At 44.9% G+C, this 16,068-nt stretch overlaps 1 protein-coding gene across 1 annotated transcript in view; it reads left to right on the top strand.

Annotated features, from left to right (window-relative positions):
- LOC143925636 (guanylate-binding protein 3-like) overlaps positions 1–16,068 on the top strand; it is a 211,294-nt gene that overhangs the window by 38,646 nt on the left and 156,580 nt on the right. The window contains exons 3-4 of the mRNA XM_077450102.1: positions 13,558–13,770; positions 13,855–13,982. Of these exons, the coding sequence (XP_077306228.1) occupies positions 13,558–13,770; positions 13,855–13,982 (341 nt within the window). The remainder of the gene's footprint in view (positions 1–13,557; positions 13,771–13,854; positions 13,983–16,068) is intronic.

The following is a 16,068-nucleotide window of genomic DNA, read 5'->3' as shown; positions in this document are numbered from 1 at the left end:
TGGCCAAAACATCAGCCGCTTGGGCACCACATGCTTGACCAGACATATGTTGACCTGCTATGCAGCTCGTTGGCAAGCGTACCTCAAAGACCCACACCAAAGAACAAAGCGGACCTCTCCTTGCTCCTCATCAGCTGGGATCTCCAACCACACTAGACCTTCAGTCCTCTCTGAAACCTGCTCTGAGAGGAATGAAGGTGTAGAATTAGGTGTGTCACAGCCAAGTGCTTCTGGGCACTCTGCTAGCAGTACACCCACGTCCGATTATAGCAGGCAAATGTCCCTGCCCCAGCTGCTGGACCGGCGAAAGAAGTTCACTCCCAGCCATCCACATGCCCAGCGGTTGAAGTGCTAGCAATTTAGCCAAACTAGCATTCAACTGCTGCCTTTTCAGTTGGTAGACTCGGCCCCCTTCCGTGAGTTTGTACAATGTGTGGTTCCTCAGTGGCAGGTCCCCAAACGCCACTTTTTCTCATGGAAGGCGATTCCAGCTCTCTACCGGCATGTGGAAGGCAATGTCCTTGCCTCGCTGGACAGGGCAGTCAGCGGTAAGGTGCATATTACCGCTGACTCATGGTCCAGCAGGCATGGACAGGGACGTTATCTGTCTTTCACGGCCCATTGCGTCACTCTTCTGGCAGCTGGGAAGGATGCAGGACAAGGTGCAGTAGTGTTGGAGGTTGTTCCGCCACCACGCCTCCAAAATGCTACTATTGGTTGTGACACACCTTTCTCTTCCACCCCCTCTTCTTCTTCTTCCTCCATGGCCTCTTCCGGTGCTCTGTCCTCAGAACCAGCGGTGCTCCGTAGGCGTTCCAGGGGCTACGCAAGTACGCAGGCAAAATGATGCCATGCTTGCGCTGGTTTGTTTGGGGGACAGGAGCCACACTGGGGCGGATGTTTTGTCATCTCTGCAGGGGCAGGCCGAGAGGTGGTTGACGCCACGCCAGCTTAAGCCAGGAATGGTGGTTTGCGACAATGGCACCAACCTCCTCTCCGCCCTCCGACAGGGAAAACTGACCCATGTGCCCTGTGTAGCTCACGTCCTTAACCTGGTGGTGCAGTGGTTCTTGGGCAGGTACCCGGGCTTACAGATGTCCTGAAGCAGGCCATGAAAGTCTGTGTGCATTTCCGCCGATCATTTAATGCCTGTGCTTGGCTGGCTGAGCTCCAAAAGGAGTTGAACCTACCCAAGAACCGCCTTATATGTGACGTGCCCACCAGGTGGAACTCAACATTGGCCATGATGCAGCGGCTGCACATGCAGCAGAGGGCCATCAATGAGTACCTGTGTGACTACGGCACCAGGACAGGGTCAGGGGAGCTTGGTTTTTTCTCACCACGCCAGTGGAGCATGATCAGGGATGCATGCACTGTCCTGTCACCGTTTGAGGAGGCCACAAGGATGGTGAGCAGTGACAGTGGTGCATGCATCAGTGACACTGTACCTCTTGGAGCATGCGCTGCGTGGAATAATCGACAGGGCACTTGAGGCATAATAGAGGCAGGAAGAGGAGGACTTCGAGGAGGAGGGAGGAGGGAGGAGGAGGATTGTGTCAGCATGGAGGTGGAGGCTGGCACTCAGCAGCAGCAGTCTTGTAGGGATGATTTACAGTCCCAAGAAACCCCATGGACTTGTACGTGGCTGGGAGGAGGTAGCTACGGATGATGTTGTCCTTAGTGACCCAGAGGACTCCGGACCGAATGCCTCAGCTAACCTACGCTGCATGGCCTCCCTGATCCTGCAAAGCCTGCGGAAGGATCCTCGTATTCTTCGGATCAAGGAGAGGGACCATTACTGGCTGGCAACTCTCCTTGATCCACGGTACAAGGGTAAGGTTGTCGACCTTATCTTGCCATCGCAGAGGGAGCAGAGGGTGAGACATCTCCCAGAGGCCTTGCAGAAAGGTCTGTGCAACGTGTTCCCAGAGACTGGGAGGTTACAAACTCCTGGTCCTGGACAACGTGTTGCTGAGGCATCGGTCAGAACGAGCGGTGGAGAAGGTGGCCGTCTGACCGATGCTTTCAGACAATTTTTTAGTGGGCAGCCCCAAGGTATGATCGCTTCCAGCAACCATCGCCAGCGTCTGATTTACATGGTGCAGGAATACCTAGGGGCATGGTCAGACTTGGACACCTTTCCCACCGAAAATCCTCTGGCTTACTGGGTCTTGAGGATGGATCACTGGCCAGAGCTTGCACAGTATGCAATTGAGCTACTGGCCTGTCCTGCATCCAGCGTTCTTTCGGAACGCACCTTCAGTGCTGCTGGTGGCTTTGTTACCGATCACAGGGTGCGCCTGTCCACCGAATCAGTTGATCGACTGACCTTCATCAAGATGAATCAGTCTTGGATCACCCACAGCTACCAAGCACCTGAAGCTGATGTAACCCGAATAATGTTTTTTGAAATATCACATCCCTTCAAGACTGCCTATGCTGATGCTGAGTGACTGTCCTGTTATGTTGATTGTCTATCCTCTTCCTCCTCCGCTGATATGTTGGAAGAACATTTCTGGTTCTGGGTGATGCCATCAGCCCAATTTTTCTGCCCCTGTTTAACAGTGGCGTTTAATTACAATTTTTGATGCAATGCTTTGCAGCAGGGCTAATTCCTGCACTAAAACTAGATTATATGGGAGAGGTTGCAGTGTGGTGGCACCAGCACCAGTGCCTAAGGCCCAATTTTTCTGCCACTGTTTAACAGGGACATGTAATTACAATTCTTTTTTTTTTCCTTTTTTTCTTTATTAGAAAATTTTTCATATATTATACAGACATCCTTTTAATCATTTTAACAATAACCCAATGTTGCCAATAATCCAATACCGGTTCCTTCCATTCCAGAGTCTGGGATTTTAGAAAGAGGGGGGGTCATGTTTATGTGCCCATACTCCAAAAATAAATGACAACATAAAAACTATATTTTAAACAATACCATAACACCCAATAGCCCAATGTTGCCAATAATCCAATACCGGTTCCTTCCATTCCAGAGTCTGGGATTTTAGAAAGAGGGGGGGTCATGTTTATGTGCCCATACTCCAAAAATAAATGACAACATAAAAACTATATTTTAAACAATACCATAACACCCCTCCTCAACTATTTTTCACTACCTTCATTTTTCCTATTTAATTACCCCTCCCTCCTTTTCTCCCTTTCCATCCCTTCCTCCCCCCTTCCCCTCCCCTCTAGTGCTATATTTATACTTCTGCCCTTCCGTGCATCTCTCTTCTTTCCTTTTCACCTTTCCCTTTAAAACTAATTTCTTAAAGTAATACCGACTCCCCTGTTCCTCTCTTGTGCCTGTGTTATATTACCTACGTCTTGCTCCCATTTCTCCTTCTCAACCCTACTTTTCCTCTCACCATTAATCTGTTTATCTAAGTGGGAATAGAGTTTTGATATTAATCCTTTGGTGGGTCCTGCTTGCGCTACCAGTTGTGTCAACGGCAGTTCTTCCCACACCAATAACAGGTTTCCAAACTGTGCCTTTATAGCGTGCCTCACTTGTATATATGCATATAGTGAGTTTTGTGATATCTTAAATTCTGCTTGCAGTTCCTCAAAGGTTTTGATATCCGTGCCTCTATATAAATGGTTCAACCTTTCAATACCACATTTTTCCCATTCTAGGATTTTACCGACTCGCCATAATTCTTTTAGCTTCTTGTTATTCCATAGAGGGGAGTACTTAGTTATTTCCCTATATCCCATTTTTTTTTTTTACCATATGCCATATCTTTAACATCATTTTTACTGTAGGGCATCTATACTGGAATGAGTCTGCTTCTAGGGTCTCGATCAGCGTCCTATGTGGTGAGCCTGTTAACACCAGTCTCCCGTTTGGGGTAATTACAATTCTTGATATAATATTTCACAGGAGGGCCCGTTCCTGTGCCCACCCAGAGTAACGGTGAGGACTTATAGTGTTGTGGCACCAGCACCACAACCACCAAAGGTCAATTTTTCTACCACTGTTCAACAATGGCATGTAATTACAATTCTTGATATAATCGTTCACAGCAGGGTGCTCCAGCGCCCACCAAGAGTCACTTTGAGGGCTTACAATGTTGTGGCAAAACCAACACCTTGTTCCGCCATTTCTGCAGAGCATATAGGGCAGGCCCCTACTTTCAAACATCCAATTTACAAACATCTCCTACTTGCAAACGGAAGGAGATAACAGCAAGTGAGATGAAAAAAGATGGACGGCATAACAAATTATACAGGGGTGATAACCCTTCTCTATGTTTTCCAAAAAGCTTAAAAATAGTTTTTTTTGACTGGAGCTACACTTTAAAAATGTACCAGTTGAAAATTACAAACAGATTCAACTTAACACAACAAACCTACACAGTCCCTGTCTTGTTTGCACCGCCTGTATACTGCTGTTCTGAGTATATAGGGCCTGGGGGCCACACGCATTTCCTTTTTTTAATATGAGTACGGGGTTCCCCTTAATATGCGTACAAGACCCAAAGGGGCTGGTAATGGGCAGGAAGGGCTACCCATGCCATTTTTCTGAATGATTTTCAACCATATTGCAGGAACCAGATATAACATTAAAACCGCAAGCAGTTTTAAATGGTGTTATTTCCGTTGAATGTCATTTTGTGCAGGGACTGTTCTAAACACGGGAAACACGTGGCACTTCACAGGCATACTACAGACACCCCCCAGGCACCATATTTAAAGGAATATTTCACTTTTTTTTTCACTTTAATAGTCATTAAAATCAGTGCTCCCAAAAAAACGGCAGTTTTTAAAAGTTTTTTTTTGCATTGACCCATGTCCCCTGGGGCAGGAGCCAGGTCCCCAAACCCTTTTTAGGACAGTATCTTGCATATTAGCCGTTAAAATTAGCACTTTTAATTTCAAACGTTCGAGTCCCATAGACTTCAATGGGGTTCTAACGTTCGTACGAATTTGGGGTCCGTTCGAAAGTTCTGGTGCGAACCGAACCGGGGGGTGTTCGGCTCATCCCTACACACAACATTGACAGCATGGCCACAAAAAGCCACTTTTGATGGGAAAAAAATGCACAATTTCAGCAAACAACCCTAGTTGGGTTTTTACCAACCCATCACAGCAAAAAAAAAACCCTGACCTTCTCAGGCCAAATGAAGCCCCCCCCACTGCAGCCCTTTATATAAGAGAGGCTGTATTATTAGCACACTGACACACGCCCAATAGAAGTACACTCCCTCCAGTATCTTTCAATATGTCTTTGTGTATGTCTAAAGTGATTGCACCTGATGGGCAGGAACACATAATACTGTTTGCAACTATGTTAGCCCTTGGCTATGTGGATCAAATCTCCAACTACGGGCCAAAGATCAAAGACCATTTGCATGCACAACAAAGCAACAGTTTTCTAAGCATATGTACCTGTGCATTGTAAACCCTACAATTTTAAATGTCCAAGTCCCTGGGCATGATTAGTGCTAAGAAACATTGGGGGTTATTTACAAAAGGCAAATCCACTTTGCACTACAAGTGCAAACTACAAGTGCAAAGTGCACTTGGAAATGCAGTTGCTGTGGACCTGAGGGGGACATGCAAGGAAAATAAAACAGCATTTTAGCTTGCACATGATTGGATGATAAAATCAGCAGAGCTTCCCTTTCATTTCAGATCTACAGCGACTCCACTTCCAAGTGCACTTTCAGCGCAAAGTGGATTTTCCTTTCGTAAATAACCCCATTAACATCAGTCCCTGGCTGCAATGAGCTTCCAATCTAAAGTCCAAAATTAACTTTCTTACATTAGAGATTATTTCGACAGGAGACAAATAAGAATCCAGCATATCTTTGGATTGTAGTGAGAAACACACACAGGGAGAACATATAAACCTCAACACAAGCATTGGCATGTTGGGAAATTGAACCAACAAGCCCAGTGCTGCTAGTCTGAATTGCTACCCACTAAGCCAGCAGGCAGCCCCAATATAATAAGCAATAAGCAATATACAATATACTAGCCTAAGTAGTGGACACCTGCCTTTAAACTCACATGAACTTTAATGGCGTTCCAGTCTTAGTCCGGAGGGTTCAATATTGAGTTGGCCCACCCTTTACAGCTACAACAGCTTCAACTCTTCTGGGAGGGCCATTCACAAGGTTTAGGAGTGTGTCTATGGGAATGTTTGACCATTCTTCCAAATGCATTTATGAGGTCAGGCACTGATGTTGGATGAGAAGGCCTGGCTTGCAGTCTCTGCTCTAATTCATTCCCAAGGTGTTCTGTTGTGTTGAGGTCAGGACTGTCCAGGCCAGTCAAGCTCCTCCACCCCAAATTTGCTCATCCATGTCTTTATGGACCTTGCTTTGTGCACTGGTCCAAATCATTTGGTGGAGGGGGATTAGGGTGTGGGGTTGTTTTTCAAGGGTTGGGCTTGGCTCCTTAGTTCCAGTGAAGGGAACTCTTAAGGCGTCAGCATACCAAGAGATTTTGGACAATTTCATGCTCCCAACTTTGTGGGAACAGTTTGGGGATGGCCCCTTCCTGTTCCAACATGACTGCACACCAGTGCACAAAGCAAGGTCCATAAAGACATGGATGAGCAAGTCTGGGGTGGAGAAACTTGACTGGCCTGCACAGAGTCCTGACCTCAACCCGATAGAACACCCTTTGGCTGAATTAGAGCAGAGACTGCGAGCCAGGCCTTCTCATCCAACATCAGTGCCTGACCTCACAAATGGGCCTCTGGAAAAATGATCAAACATTCCCATAGACACACTAAACCTTGTGAACAGCATTCCCAGAAGCTGTTCTAGCTGCAAAGGGGGGGCCAAATCAAATTTTAACCCTAAAGACTAAGACTGGGCTGCCACTAAAGTTCATGTATGTGAAAAGGCAGGCGTACCAATACTTTTGGTTAAATAGTGTATCTGGCAAGATTTACAATGATGGTGGAACCCCCCTACACATAAATACAATATTCAGACATAGTTATAGGAGCTGGAAGATGAGACAACTGCTCTACATGAAGCAGCATGTTGGGGATTTGAACCCAGACACTCAGGGATGCTAAGCAGAAGTTCTAACCTCTAAGCCACAGAGCTGCCACGTGAGGTAACCTCCTACACATAAATACTCATAAATACTGCATTTTTTTGGACAGGTGATGGAATTACATTACACAAGAGTTATTCTTCTTGATTTCTTCTGTGATATTTGGTGTTTTTTGTGGGGGAGTGTAGAATAGTGATATTACCCTCACAGTTTTGGGAATTACATTTTGATTTCTGATGTTGGTACATATCATATTTTTGGGCTAAAATTATGAATATTTTGAAATAATAAAAAGCACAAAAAATGTGATTAACTACTTTCTGACCGCCGGCTGTCAAATGACGGCCAGGCGGCGCACCTATTGTGGCGGGAGGCGGTCATATGACGGCCTCCCGCTTAAACAGGAAATGCGCGCGATCGTGTGCGCTCATCCCTGTTTCTTCAGTGGCAGCATGTCATGGAGACACTGCTCACTACCGAAGGGGGTGAACAGCCATTGGTTATGGCTGTTTACCATGTGATCGGCCGTGATGAAGTCACAGCAGATCAGAGGGTCAAACCCCCACTGTGCACGGCGCGCTGCTCGTGCACATTGGTGGTGGCGTGTTCCCAGGGGCAGATCCAGAGTCTAATCTCGGGAGGGGCACTGCTATAAAATATGTTTTTTTTGGGGGCAATTTATATGGGAAATGGCTGGTATTGGCATTTAAATCATTACGGCACCATGGTTGTTATGGTGTCAGGATGATTGAAGCGCATTATTTCTATTAATACATTGTAATATAAAATGAAATGGTTCAACTCACCATAATGCAGAATCAGTGGGAGCCCTGAGGGTGTCATTTGCCATGTCGCCTGCCACCAAATGCGGATTGTCACTTGCCACGTCACTTGTCACCAAATGCGGATTGTTACTTGCCACGTCACCTGCCACACATTGCGGATTGTCACTTGCCACGTAGCCTGCCACACATTGCGGATTGTCACTTGCCACGTTGCCTGCCACACATTGCGGATTGCCACTTGCAACGTAGCCTGCCACACATTGCGGATTGTCACTTGCCACGTCACCTGCCACACATTGCGGATTGTCACTTGCCACTTCGCCTGCCCCGAGATGCGGATTGTCACGTAGCCTGCCACACATTGCGAATTGCCACTTGCCACGTCACCTGCCACACATTGCGGATTGTCACTTGCCATGTTGCCTGCCACACATTGCGGATTGCCACTTGCAACGTAGCCTGCCACACATTTGGGATTGTCACTTGCCACGTCACCTGCCACACAGTGTGGATTGTCACTTGCCATGTTGCCTGCCACACATTGCAGATTGCCACTTGCCACGTCACCTGCCACACATTTGGGATTGTCACTTGCCACGTCACCTGCCACACAGTGCGGATTGTCACTTGCCACATTGCCTGCCACACATTGCGGATTGCCACTTGCCACGTAGCCTGCCACACATTGCGGATTGTCACTTGCCACGTCACCTGCCACACATTGCGGATTGCGACTTGCCACATAGTCTGCCACACATTGCGGATTGTCACTTGCCACGTAGCCTGCCACACATTGCAGATTGTCACTTGCCCAGTCGCCTTCCACACATTGCGGATTGCCACTTGCCACGTAGTCAGCCACACATTGCGGATTGCCACTTGCCACGTAGTCTGCCACACATTGCAGATTGCCACTTGTCACGTAGCCTGCCACACATTGCGTATTGTCACCTACTGTGTCACTTTTCTGCTAAGGTGTTCTTTTGTTGAGTCCAGAATGAAGATAGGCAGCAGAGAGATGATGTAATCTCTCTGCTGCACACAGCTTCCTGCACAGTGAGGGCGGAACTAGAGGGATGCAGGGCAGTGAGAGATGATGTCATCTCCCTGCTCCCCTGCCTGCTGGCTTCCTGATTGGCCAGCAGCCCTCCTAAGCCGCCCAGCTGCCCCCCCCTCACCCATCCGCGGAACCGGCCACGCGATTTCACCCGCGGAACCAGCCATGCGATTTCACCCGCGGAACCGGCCGTGCTGTCATCAGCTTCCGGTATTCTCGGAGGGGGCAATTGACCCGTTGCCCCCCCTGGATCCGCCCCTGCGTGTTCCCCAGGAACACTGCTCGTCACCAACGCTGGTAAACAGCCATTGGCCGGCTGTTTACCCACGGGATCGGCTGTGATCCTTTCACAGCCAATCACTAAAATGTAAACAAACCATGGTAACGAGATGCTACCAGGTTCTCCTCCTCACACACCGATCGTGTGTGAGGAGGAGATTGCGGTAACATCTCGTTACCGCCTACAGTGTACACCAATCACACTGATTGCCCCCCCAATAAAGAGGCCCTGTCACCACCCCTCATAGTACCTGTCAATCACAGTCCATCAGAAAACCTGTCACAGTCCATCAGAGTATTTGAGTACCTGTCACGGTCCATCAGAGTACCCGAGTACCTGTCACGGTCCATCAGAGTACCCGAGTACCTGTCACGGTCCATCAGAGTACCCGAGTACCTGTCACGGTCCATCAGAGTACCCGAGTACCTGTCACGGTCCATCAGAGTACCCGAGTACCTGTCACAGTCCATCAGAGTACCCGAGTACCTGTCACGGCCCATCAGAGTATCCGAGTACCTGTCACGGTCCATCAGAGTACCCGAGTACCTGTCACGGTCCATCAGAGTACCCGAGTAGCTGTCACAGCCCATAAAATTACCCGAGTACCTGTCCCAGTCCATCTGAGTACCCGTCACAGTTCATCTGAGTACCTGAGTACCTGTCACAGTTCATCTGAGTACCCGAGTACCTGTCACCACCCTTCAGAGTGCCCAAATACTAGTCACCAGGCCATCAGAGTACCCGAGTACCTGTCACCAGGCCATCAGAGTACCAGAGTACCTATCTAAAGCCCATCAGAGTACCTGAGTACCTATTTGCAGCCCATGTCTCATAGAATATACGTTGGGGTGTTTGCTTTCCAAAATTGGGTCATTTTGCGGGTAATTTCACTGTCCTGGTGGTCCAGGACCTTCAAAAGTATGATGGGTAGGAATGAAATGAGATGTGTCATTAATGCTCTTAGAACGCCTGAATGTACTACTTCAATGTTCAGCCTCTCTATGTGATCAGGCTGTGTAAAAGTCCTACACATGTAGTATTGCCATACTCGGGAGGAGTAGCAGAATGTATTTTGGGGTGTAATTTTTGCTATATACATGCTATGTGTTAGAAATATCTTATAAATTGACAACTTTGTGTAAAAAAATAAATAAATAAATAAGTTTTCATTTTTTTCCACATATTCCAAAAACTTCTGGAAAAAAATGAAACGTTCAAAAGACTCATTATGCCTCACAGATTATACGTTGGGGTGTTTGCTTTCTAAAATGGGGTCATTATATGGGAAATTCCATTGTCCTGGTACTCCACGGCCTTCAAAAGTGTAATAGGTGGTTGAGAAATGAGATGCGTAATTTTTACTCGTAGAACGTCTGAAGGTACTACTTCAATGTTGGTGCTCTGTATGTGGCCAGGCTGTGTAAAAGTCTCACACATGTGGTATCGCCGTACTCGGGGAAGAGTAGCAGAATGTATTTTGGTGTTTAATTTGTTGTATGCATATGCTGTGTGTGAGAACCTGATAATATGACAATTTTGTAAAAAAAATAAAATAATAATAATAAAAAAAATCTTCATTTTGAGAAGAATTGTGGGAAAAAATGACAACTTAAAAAAACTCACCATGCTACTTACTTAATACCTTGGAATGTCTACTTTGTAAAAAGGGGTCATTTGGGGGGTATTTGTACTTTCCTGACTTGTTAGTGTCTCAAGAAATGAGATACACCTGATGTACTGAAGGCCTGATCAGATGATGAGTTTTCAGTGATTGGCACCATAGTTTGTAGACTCTATAACTTTCACAAAGACCAAATAATATAAACTAATGTGGGTTATTTTTACCAAAGATATGTAGCAGTATAAATTTTGGGCAAAATGTATGAAGAAAAATTACTAATTAGCAAAGATTAATGACAGAAACAAAGAAAAAGGCATTTTTTTTTCCACAAAATTTATGTCTTATTTTATTTATAGCACAAAAAATAAAAAAACCCACTAGTGATTAAATACCACTACAAGAAAGCTCTATTTGTGTGGAAAAAAGGACGCAAGTTTCATATGGGTACAGTGTTACATGACTGAGTAATTGTCATTCAAACTGAGAGCACTGAAAGCTGAAAATTGGTCTGGTCAGGAAGGGGGTGTAAGTGCACTGTATTGAGGTGGTTAATTTTAAATTTGTATCAGTAATGGTATTGTTTGTGCTTTGTAAAGACACCTGTGTGAGTTTTGGGTAAAGATTGCTGTGAGATGCAGAGTAACAAGTGAAAGTGAGAGAAAAATATATTTTACCAAAACATTCCACAGTCTAATATTCTTAAAAACGAAATATTTTATGTAGTAGCAACAATGTTGCAAAGGAAATTTTATTTCAGAGAAAGATACATTTCATCTCAACATTAAAAGGTTTTTTTATTGTGAAAGTTACAATTGTCCCATTAGAATCAATGGCTAAAACTTGCATTGGACTATAATGGAGCAAATTTTCACTTCCAAAAAATGCTCTCTAATTAGCTCTCATTTTGGTATTTATTATGGAGCCGGGTAAAAAAGACACTGGAGCTAAAATGAGAGCTATTTGCAGGTCTGAGCATGCTCAGATTATATTTAAATAATATATTACATATTTCAGTATCATTTAAGCAATTAAATGTAAATTAAATTCATTTAGGCAATTATATCATCCTCTAAAACATTATTTCCATGTGCAATTCTCCAGGTTTTAGCAGAGTAAGGGTTTGGGCGCTATTTGGTTTTAGGGAACTAATAGTAAAATTTGATTTTGGGAGTATTTTCTCACAGCGCTATAGTGAATACCAATAGCAAATTTGCACTAATTAGCGCTAATGCACACATTAGCGCCGCTGTGCTATAGTAAATGACCCCGACAGTGTAAAACGGTATGACGTTTATTTAAGACATAGTGGTGCTAACAGCTTACAAAAAACAGATAAAAGCCAGCATAAAAGTCAAATGTTACTGGAAACTGGTCTACTAGTCAACAGATTTGGTTTGGGTGGTCACATCAGACATGGACTCCACCCCAATGATGTCACTTTTGACAAGACATATCAGGTGAACAATGCACTTTATCTTGTCAGCCATGACACCATCCGCTTAAGCCTAAAGCAGGGGAATTACTCTGAATCATTGGTTTACCGTCTACTGATAAATGTAAAAAATTAATTGTGAACAATTACTGCGCTACTATCAACCTTAATTAAATGCACAGTTCCACCTAAACAAATAAAATTGAAATTATTGTGCCCAAATATACATCCATATACTACTACATATATCTACAACTTAAAGCAGAGGGAATTGCTCTGATTGTTGGTTTACCTTCTACTGCATGTCTAGACTCTTAGGCCGCGTACACACGCGCGGACTGTTCGCCCAACTTTGTCCGCTGAACAGTGTTTGGGCGGACAGTCCGCTCGTGTGTGGGCTTTCAGCGGACAGTTTCAGCGGACAGTTGGACGAACAAGGTTTTACGGAATTTCCGAAAAACTGTCCGCTGAAACCTTGTTTCAGCGAACAGTCCGCCCGTGTGTAGGCTTGTTCGTCAAACTAAGTTCCGCGCATGCTCAGAAAGGATTTACACGCCGAAAGTTATAATGCAGTGTATAGGACGTCATATTTTTCGTCCCGTCGTACGTGCCGTTCACGTCATCGCGCACGGTTTCAGCAAACTGTTCGTCCGTCGTGTGTGGCCATGTCCGTCCATGCTAATTTTGAGCGGACTGTTTGCCGAAACTGTTGGACGGACAAAGTTGGGCGAACAGTCCGCGCGTGTGTACGCGGCCTAATACTTTGGAGTCTAGTGATCTGGTAAGTAAGCATTTTGTATAATCCACAGTGGATGTGCACTTGAATGAAGTTTGATACAGAATCCCATCCACTCATTCAGACACCCAGCTAGAGACTTTTTGCTCATTATCACTATTGCAATCTCTTTTGGAGCTTCACATGAACTGTTTGCACATTGACTGGATACTTGTTTCATATTTGCCACATATTGAGGTTGATTTACTAATGGCAAATTAGTTGTTCACTTTGGAAGGGAATCTGCAAAAAACACCTACATCCCTGCTTATTTAGATATGGAAAGCTGAGAAACTTATCATGCCTCAACATATGACCTTTTTCACCCCTTTTTCTGTTTTATATTGCCACGGGATTTAAAAATCTGTATCATCAGTTTAAATTCTTAAAATTCCTATTAATTGGATTTCTTAGCACTTAATTACTAGTTGCCAACGATAAACAGTACAGACAAGGGGATTCGTCTAGCAAGGATGCATACAACAATAAAAACTTAATAGACACGAAAAACTTTGTACTGTATATTTTATACAGAACTAAAACAAAAAAGATTTGGGTATACACAACTTTACATTTCCTCCTTTCAGATATTTCCACATCGTTTACTAGAACATCAGAGATCAAAATGGAAACCCCCATCTGCCTGATTGAAAATACAGCAGATGATAACTTTATGGTGAACCCCGAGGCCATCAACATACTCTCCAAGTTCAACCAACCCGTGGTGGTGGTGTCCATTGTCGGCATGTATCGGACGGGGAAGTCCTACCTGATGAATATATTGTCTGGTTCTCAGAGAGGTAAGTGGTTAGAAGTTAGTGTGAATCCATGAGACTATTGTTATGTTGATATCTAATTGTATTCTCTACATATCTTACCTGTAGGATTTGACGTGGGGTCCACTGTTCGAGCTCACACCAAAGGCATCTGGATGTGGTGTATCCCTCACCCTACAAAGACAAATCACACTTTGGTTCTCCTGGATACTGAAGGTCTTGGAGATATAGAGAAGGTGAGAACATGAGAAGCAGGAGAGCAGCCTGGCTGGCAAAACGGTGGCAACACTGCTTCTCTATAGATAGTACAGTGAATGAGCATTGCCACCCTAGGACACTTCAGGTTGATTTACTAAACCTAGAGAGTGCAAAATCTGCTGCAGCGGTGCATGGTAGCCAATCAACGTTCAAGCTTTTTTGTCAAAGCTTAAAGTGGTTGTAAACCTCAGACATAAAATATGAACAAAGCACAGGGGTGCTGCTAGGTGGGAAAAAGACCAGGGACTTCAGCCCGAAGTCCGGGGGGGGGGGTGCATGAGGTGCTGTGTGGTGGGAGGGGGGGGTAAGTTCACTTTCTGGTTGCTGCTTGGCTTACCAGTGCCCATCGATGCTGCCAACTAAACTGACCTACCTGCCGCCCACCCAAGCGCTGAGCAGGGATCTCATAATGCTCGATGTGGCCGCATCATAATTTCTGCTTTCTGGAGCCTGCAGTGCCTATGACATCACACATCACGCAGTCCCGGCATTGGACAAGTGGGACATCCATCATAGGCGCTACAATCTCCAGAAGGTGGGACTTGCCATGTCACTTGGCCACGCTCGGAGTCAGATCGGTCACCGCTCGAGCTTGGGGCTGATAATAGAATTGTAAATGCATGAGACCCGGGATTTTGGGGACCAACTCTGGGCACCAGCCCCCCTCAGCCCACCCCTCCTGATGCCACTGACAAAGCATATCCCTCTATAGTGTGTACTATTTTCAATCAAGAGCACTAAGTGTAATTTCTGTCTGCTGCTTCCTTCCTCTGCTATCAGAATGAGTCACTTCTGACAAGTGTTTCTGACACCAAGAGAAAAAGTTGAGGGAGCTCCAGCAGATTGACAGCCTGGCCTCTGTTCCTGCGTGCTGTGTGAAGGGGGGCCCTTTCCTTTTAATCAGCTCTCAGAACTCTCCTCATTGAGCTCTGCATGGTGTAACTTCAGCTCTCTGCCCTCCCCCCTTTTTTTACAGCTCTACAAGCTGTATAAAGTCTACACTTTCAACAGATGTAAAGAAAATACTGCAGATAAATTGGTACAATTTATGTAGGATTTATTCAATCTCTATGTATCACCTGAGGCCAGTCACTTTACTGGGTATATGTGAGAGTTTACAATAAATTTTATTTGAACAAGCTGAAGTTAGAAGCCGACTGGCTACCATGCAGAGCTGCACCAGATTTTGTACTCTCCAGTTTTAGTAAATCAACTCCCAAGTATATCACTGACAGGTTTACCGGATAAAAATAACATATAATTTACAATACAGTTTTATTACCTGTTGATTTTGCCAGTAGATCCATTATTTTTCCTCTTCCTTTACTAGGGTGACAACTCTGTTCCTTCTGCAGTGAAATCACACAGCAGGGTTGTCACCCAGTGAATAGGGTTGCCTTAGATTGGCATGTAGATTTAAATTTGTTTAAATTGGCTTTATATAAGAGACAAATAAATTAAATCCCAATTCTGGCTCGGTGTAATATGGTTTTGCAAATTTTTCAGCTGAAAAATTTGCTGGACAAATTGGTCTGGTAAGTGGAAAAATAATGAACCAATTTGCAGGACCAGCGGGCAATAAAACTATGTGTGTGAAAGGGGGATGCAAACATTAGTTAATGTAAGGGAGAGTTATAACCCCTGTCAGTTTTTTTTTTTGCCATGTGTGTCCCATTGGGGAGATTACCCTTCACTTCCTGTTCTGGAAGCACAAAACAGGAAGTGACAAGAAATCTCCCCAAGTTGAGGGGATCTCCCAATCACATTTGTCTCCACTGGAAGATTTGCCCACACCTCTTGTTCAGGTAGCACAATTCTACATTTTGGATTTCTCATAACTTTCTGACTCTGTGTTATGGCCAGTACACACGATTTGAAAATTGTACAAAAAATACAGCTTTGGAAGTGATCATACAATGATCGGATCATTAGTACAGAGCTTTCGGGAGCCAATCGCGACAGTTCATTCAATATTATCCGATTGGACAAGCACAAAGTTTATTCTCGTATGATACCGGCACTATTTCCGTTTAATCAGCAAAGTTGTTGTCTGAAAATACAATA

This window comes from Lithobates pipiens, unplaced genomic scaffold, assembly GCF_037356315.1.
Source record: "Lithobates pipiens isolate NorthernLeopardFrog02 unplaced genomic scaffold, aLitPip1_a1.2 Scaffold_22, whole genome shotgun sequence".
In the NCBI taxonomy this organism is placed as follows: domain Eukaryota; kingdom Metazoa; phylum Chordata; class Amphibia; order Anura; family Ranidae; genus Lithobates; species Lithobates pipiens.
The sequence above is the reverse complement of the archived record's forward strand: the minus strand, read 5'-3'. Positions and strand labels throughout refer to the sequence as shown.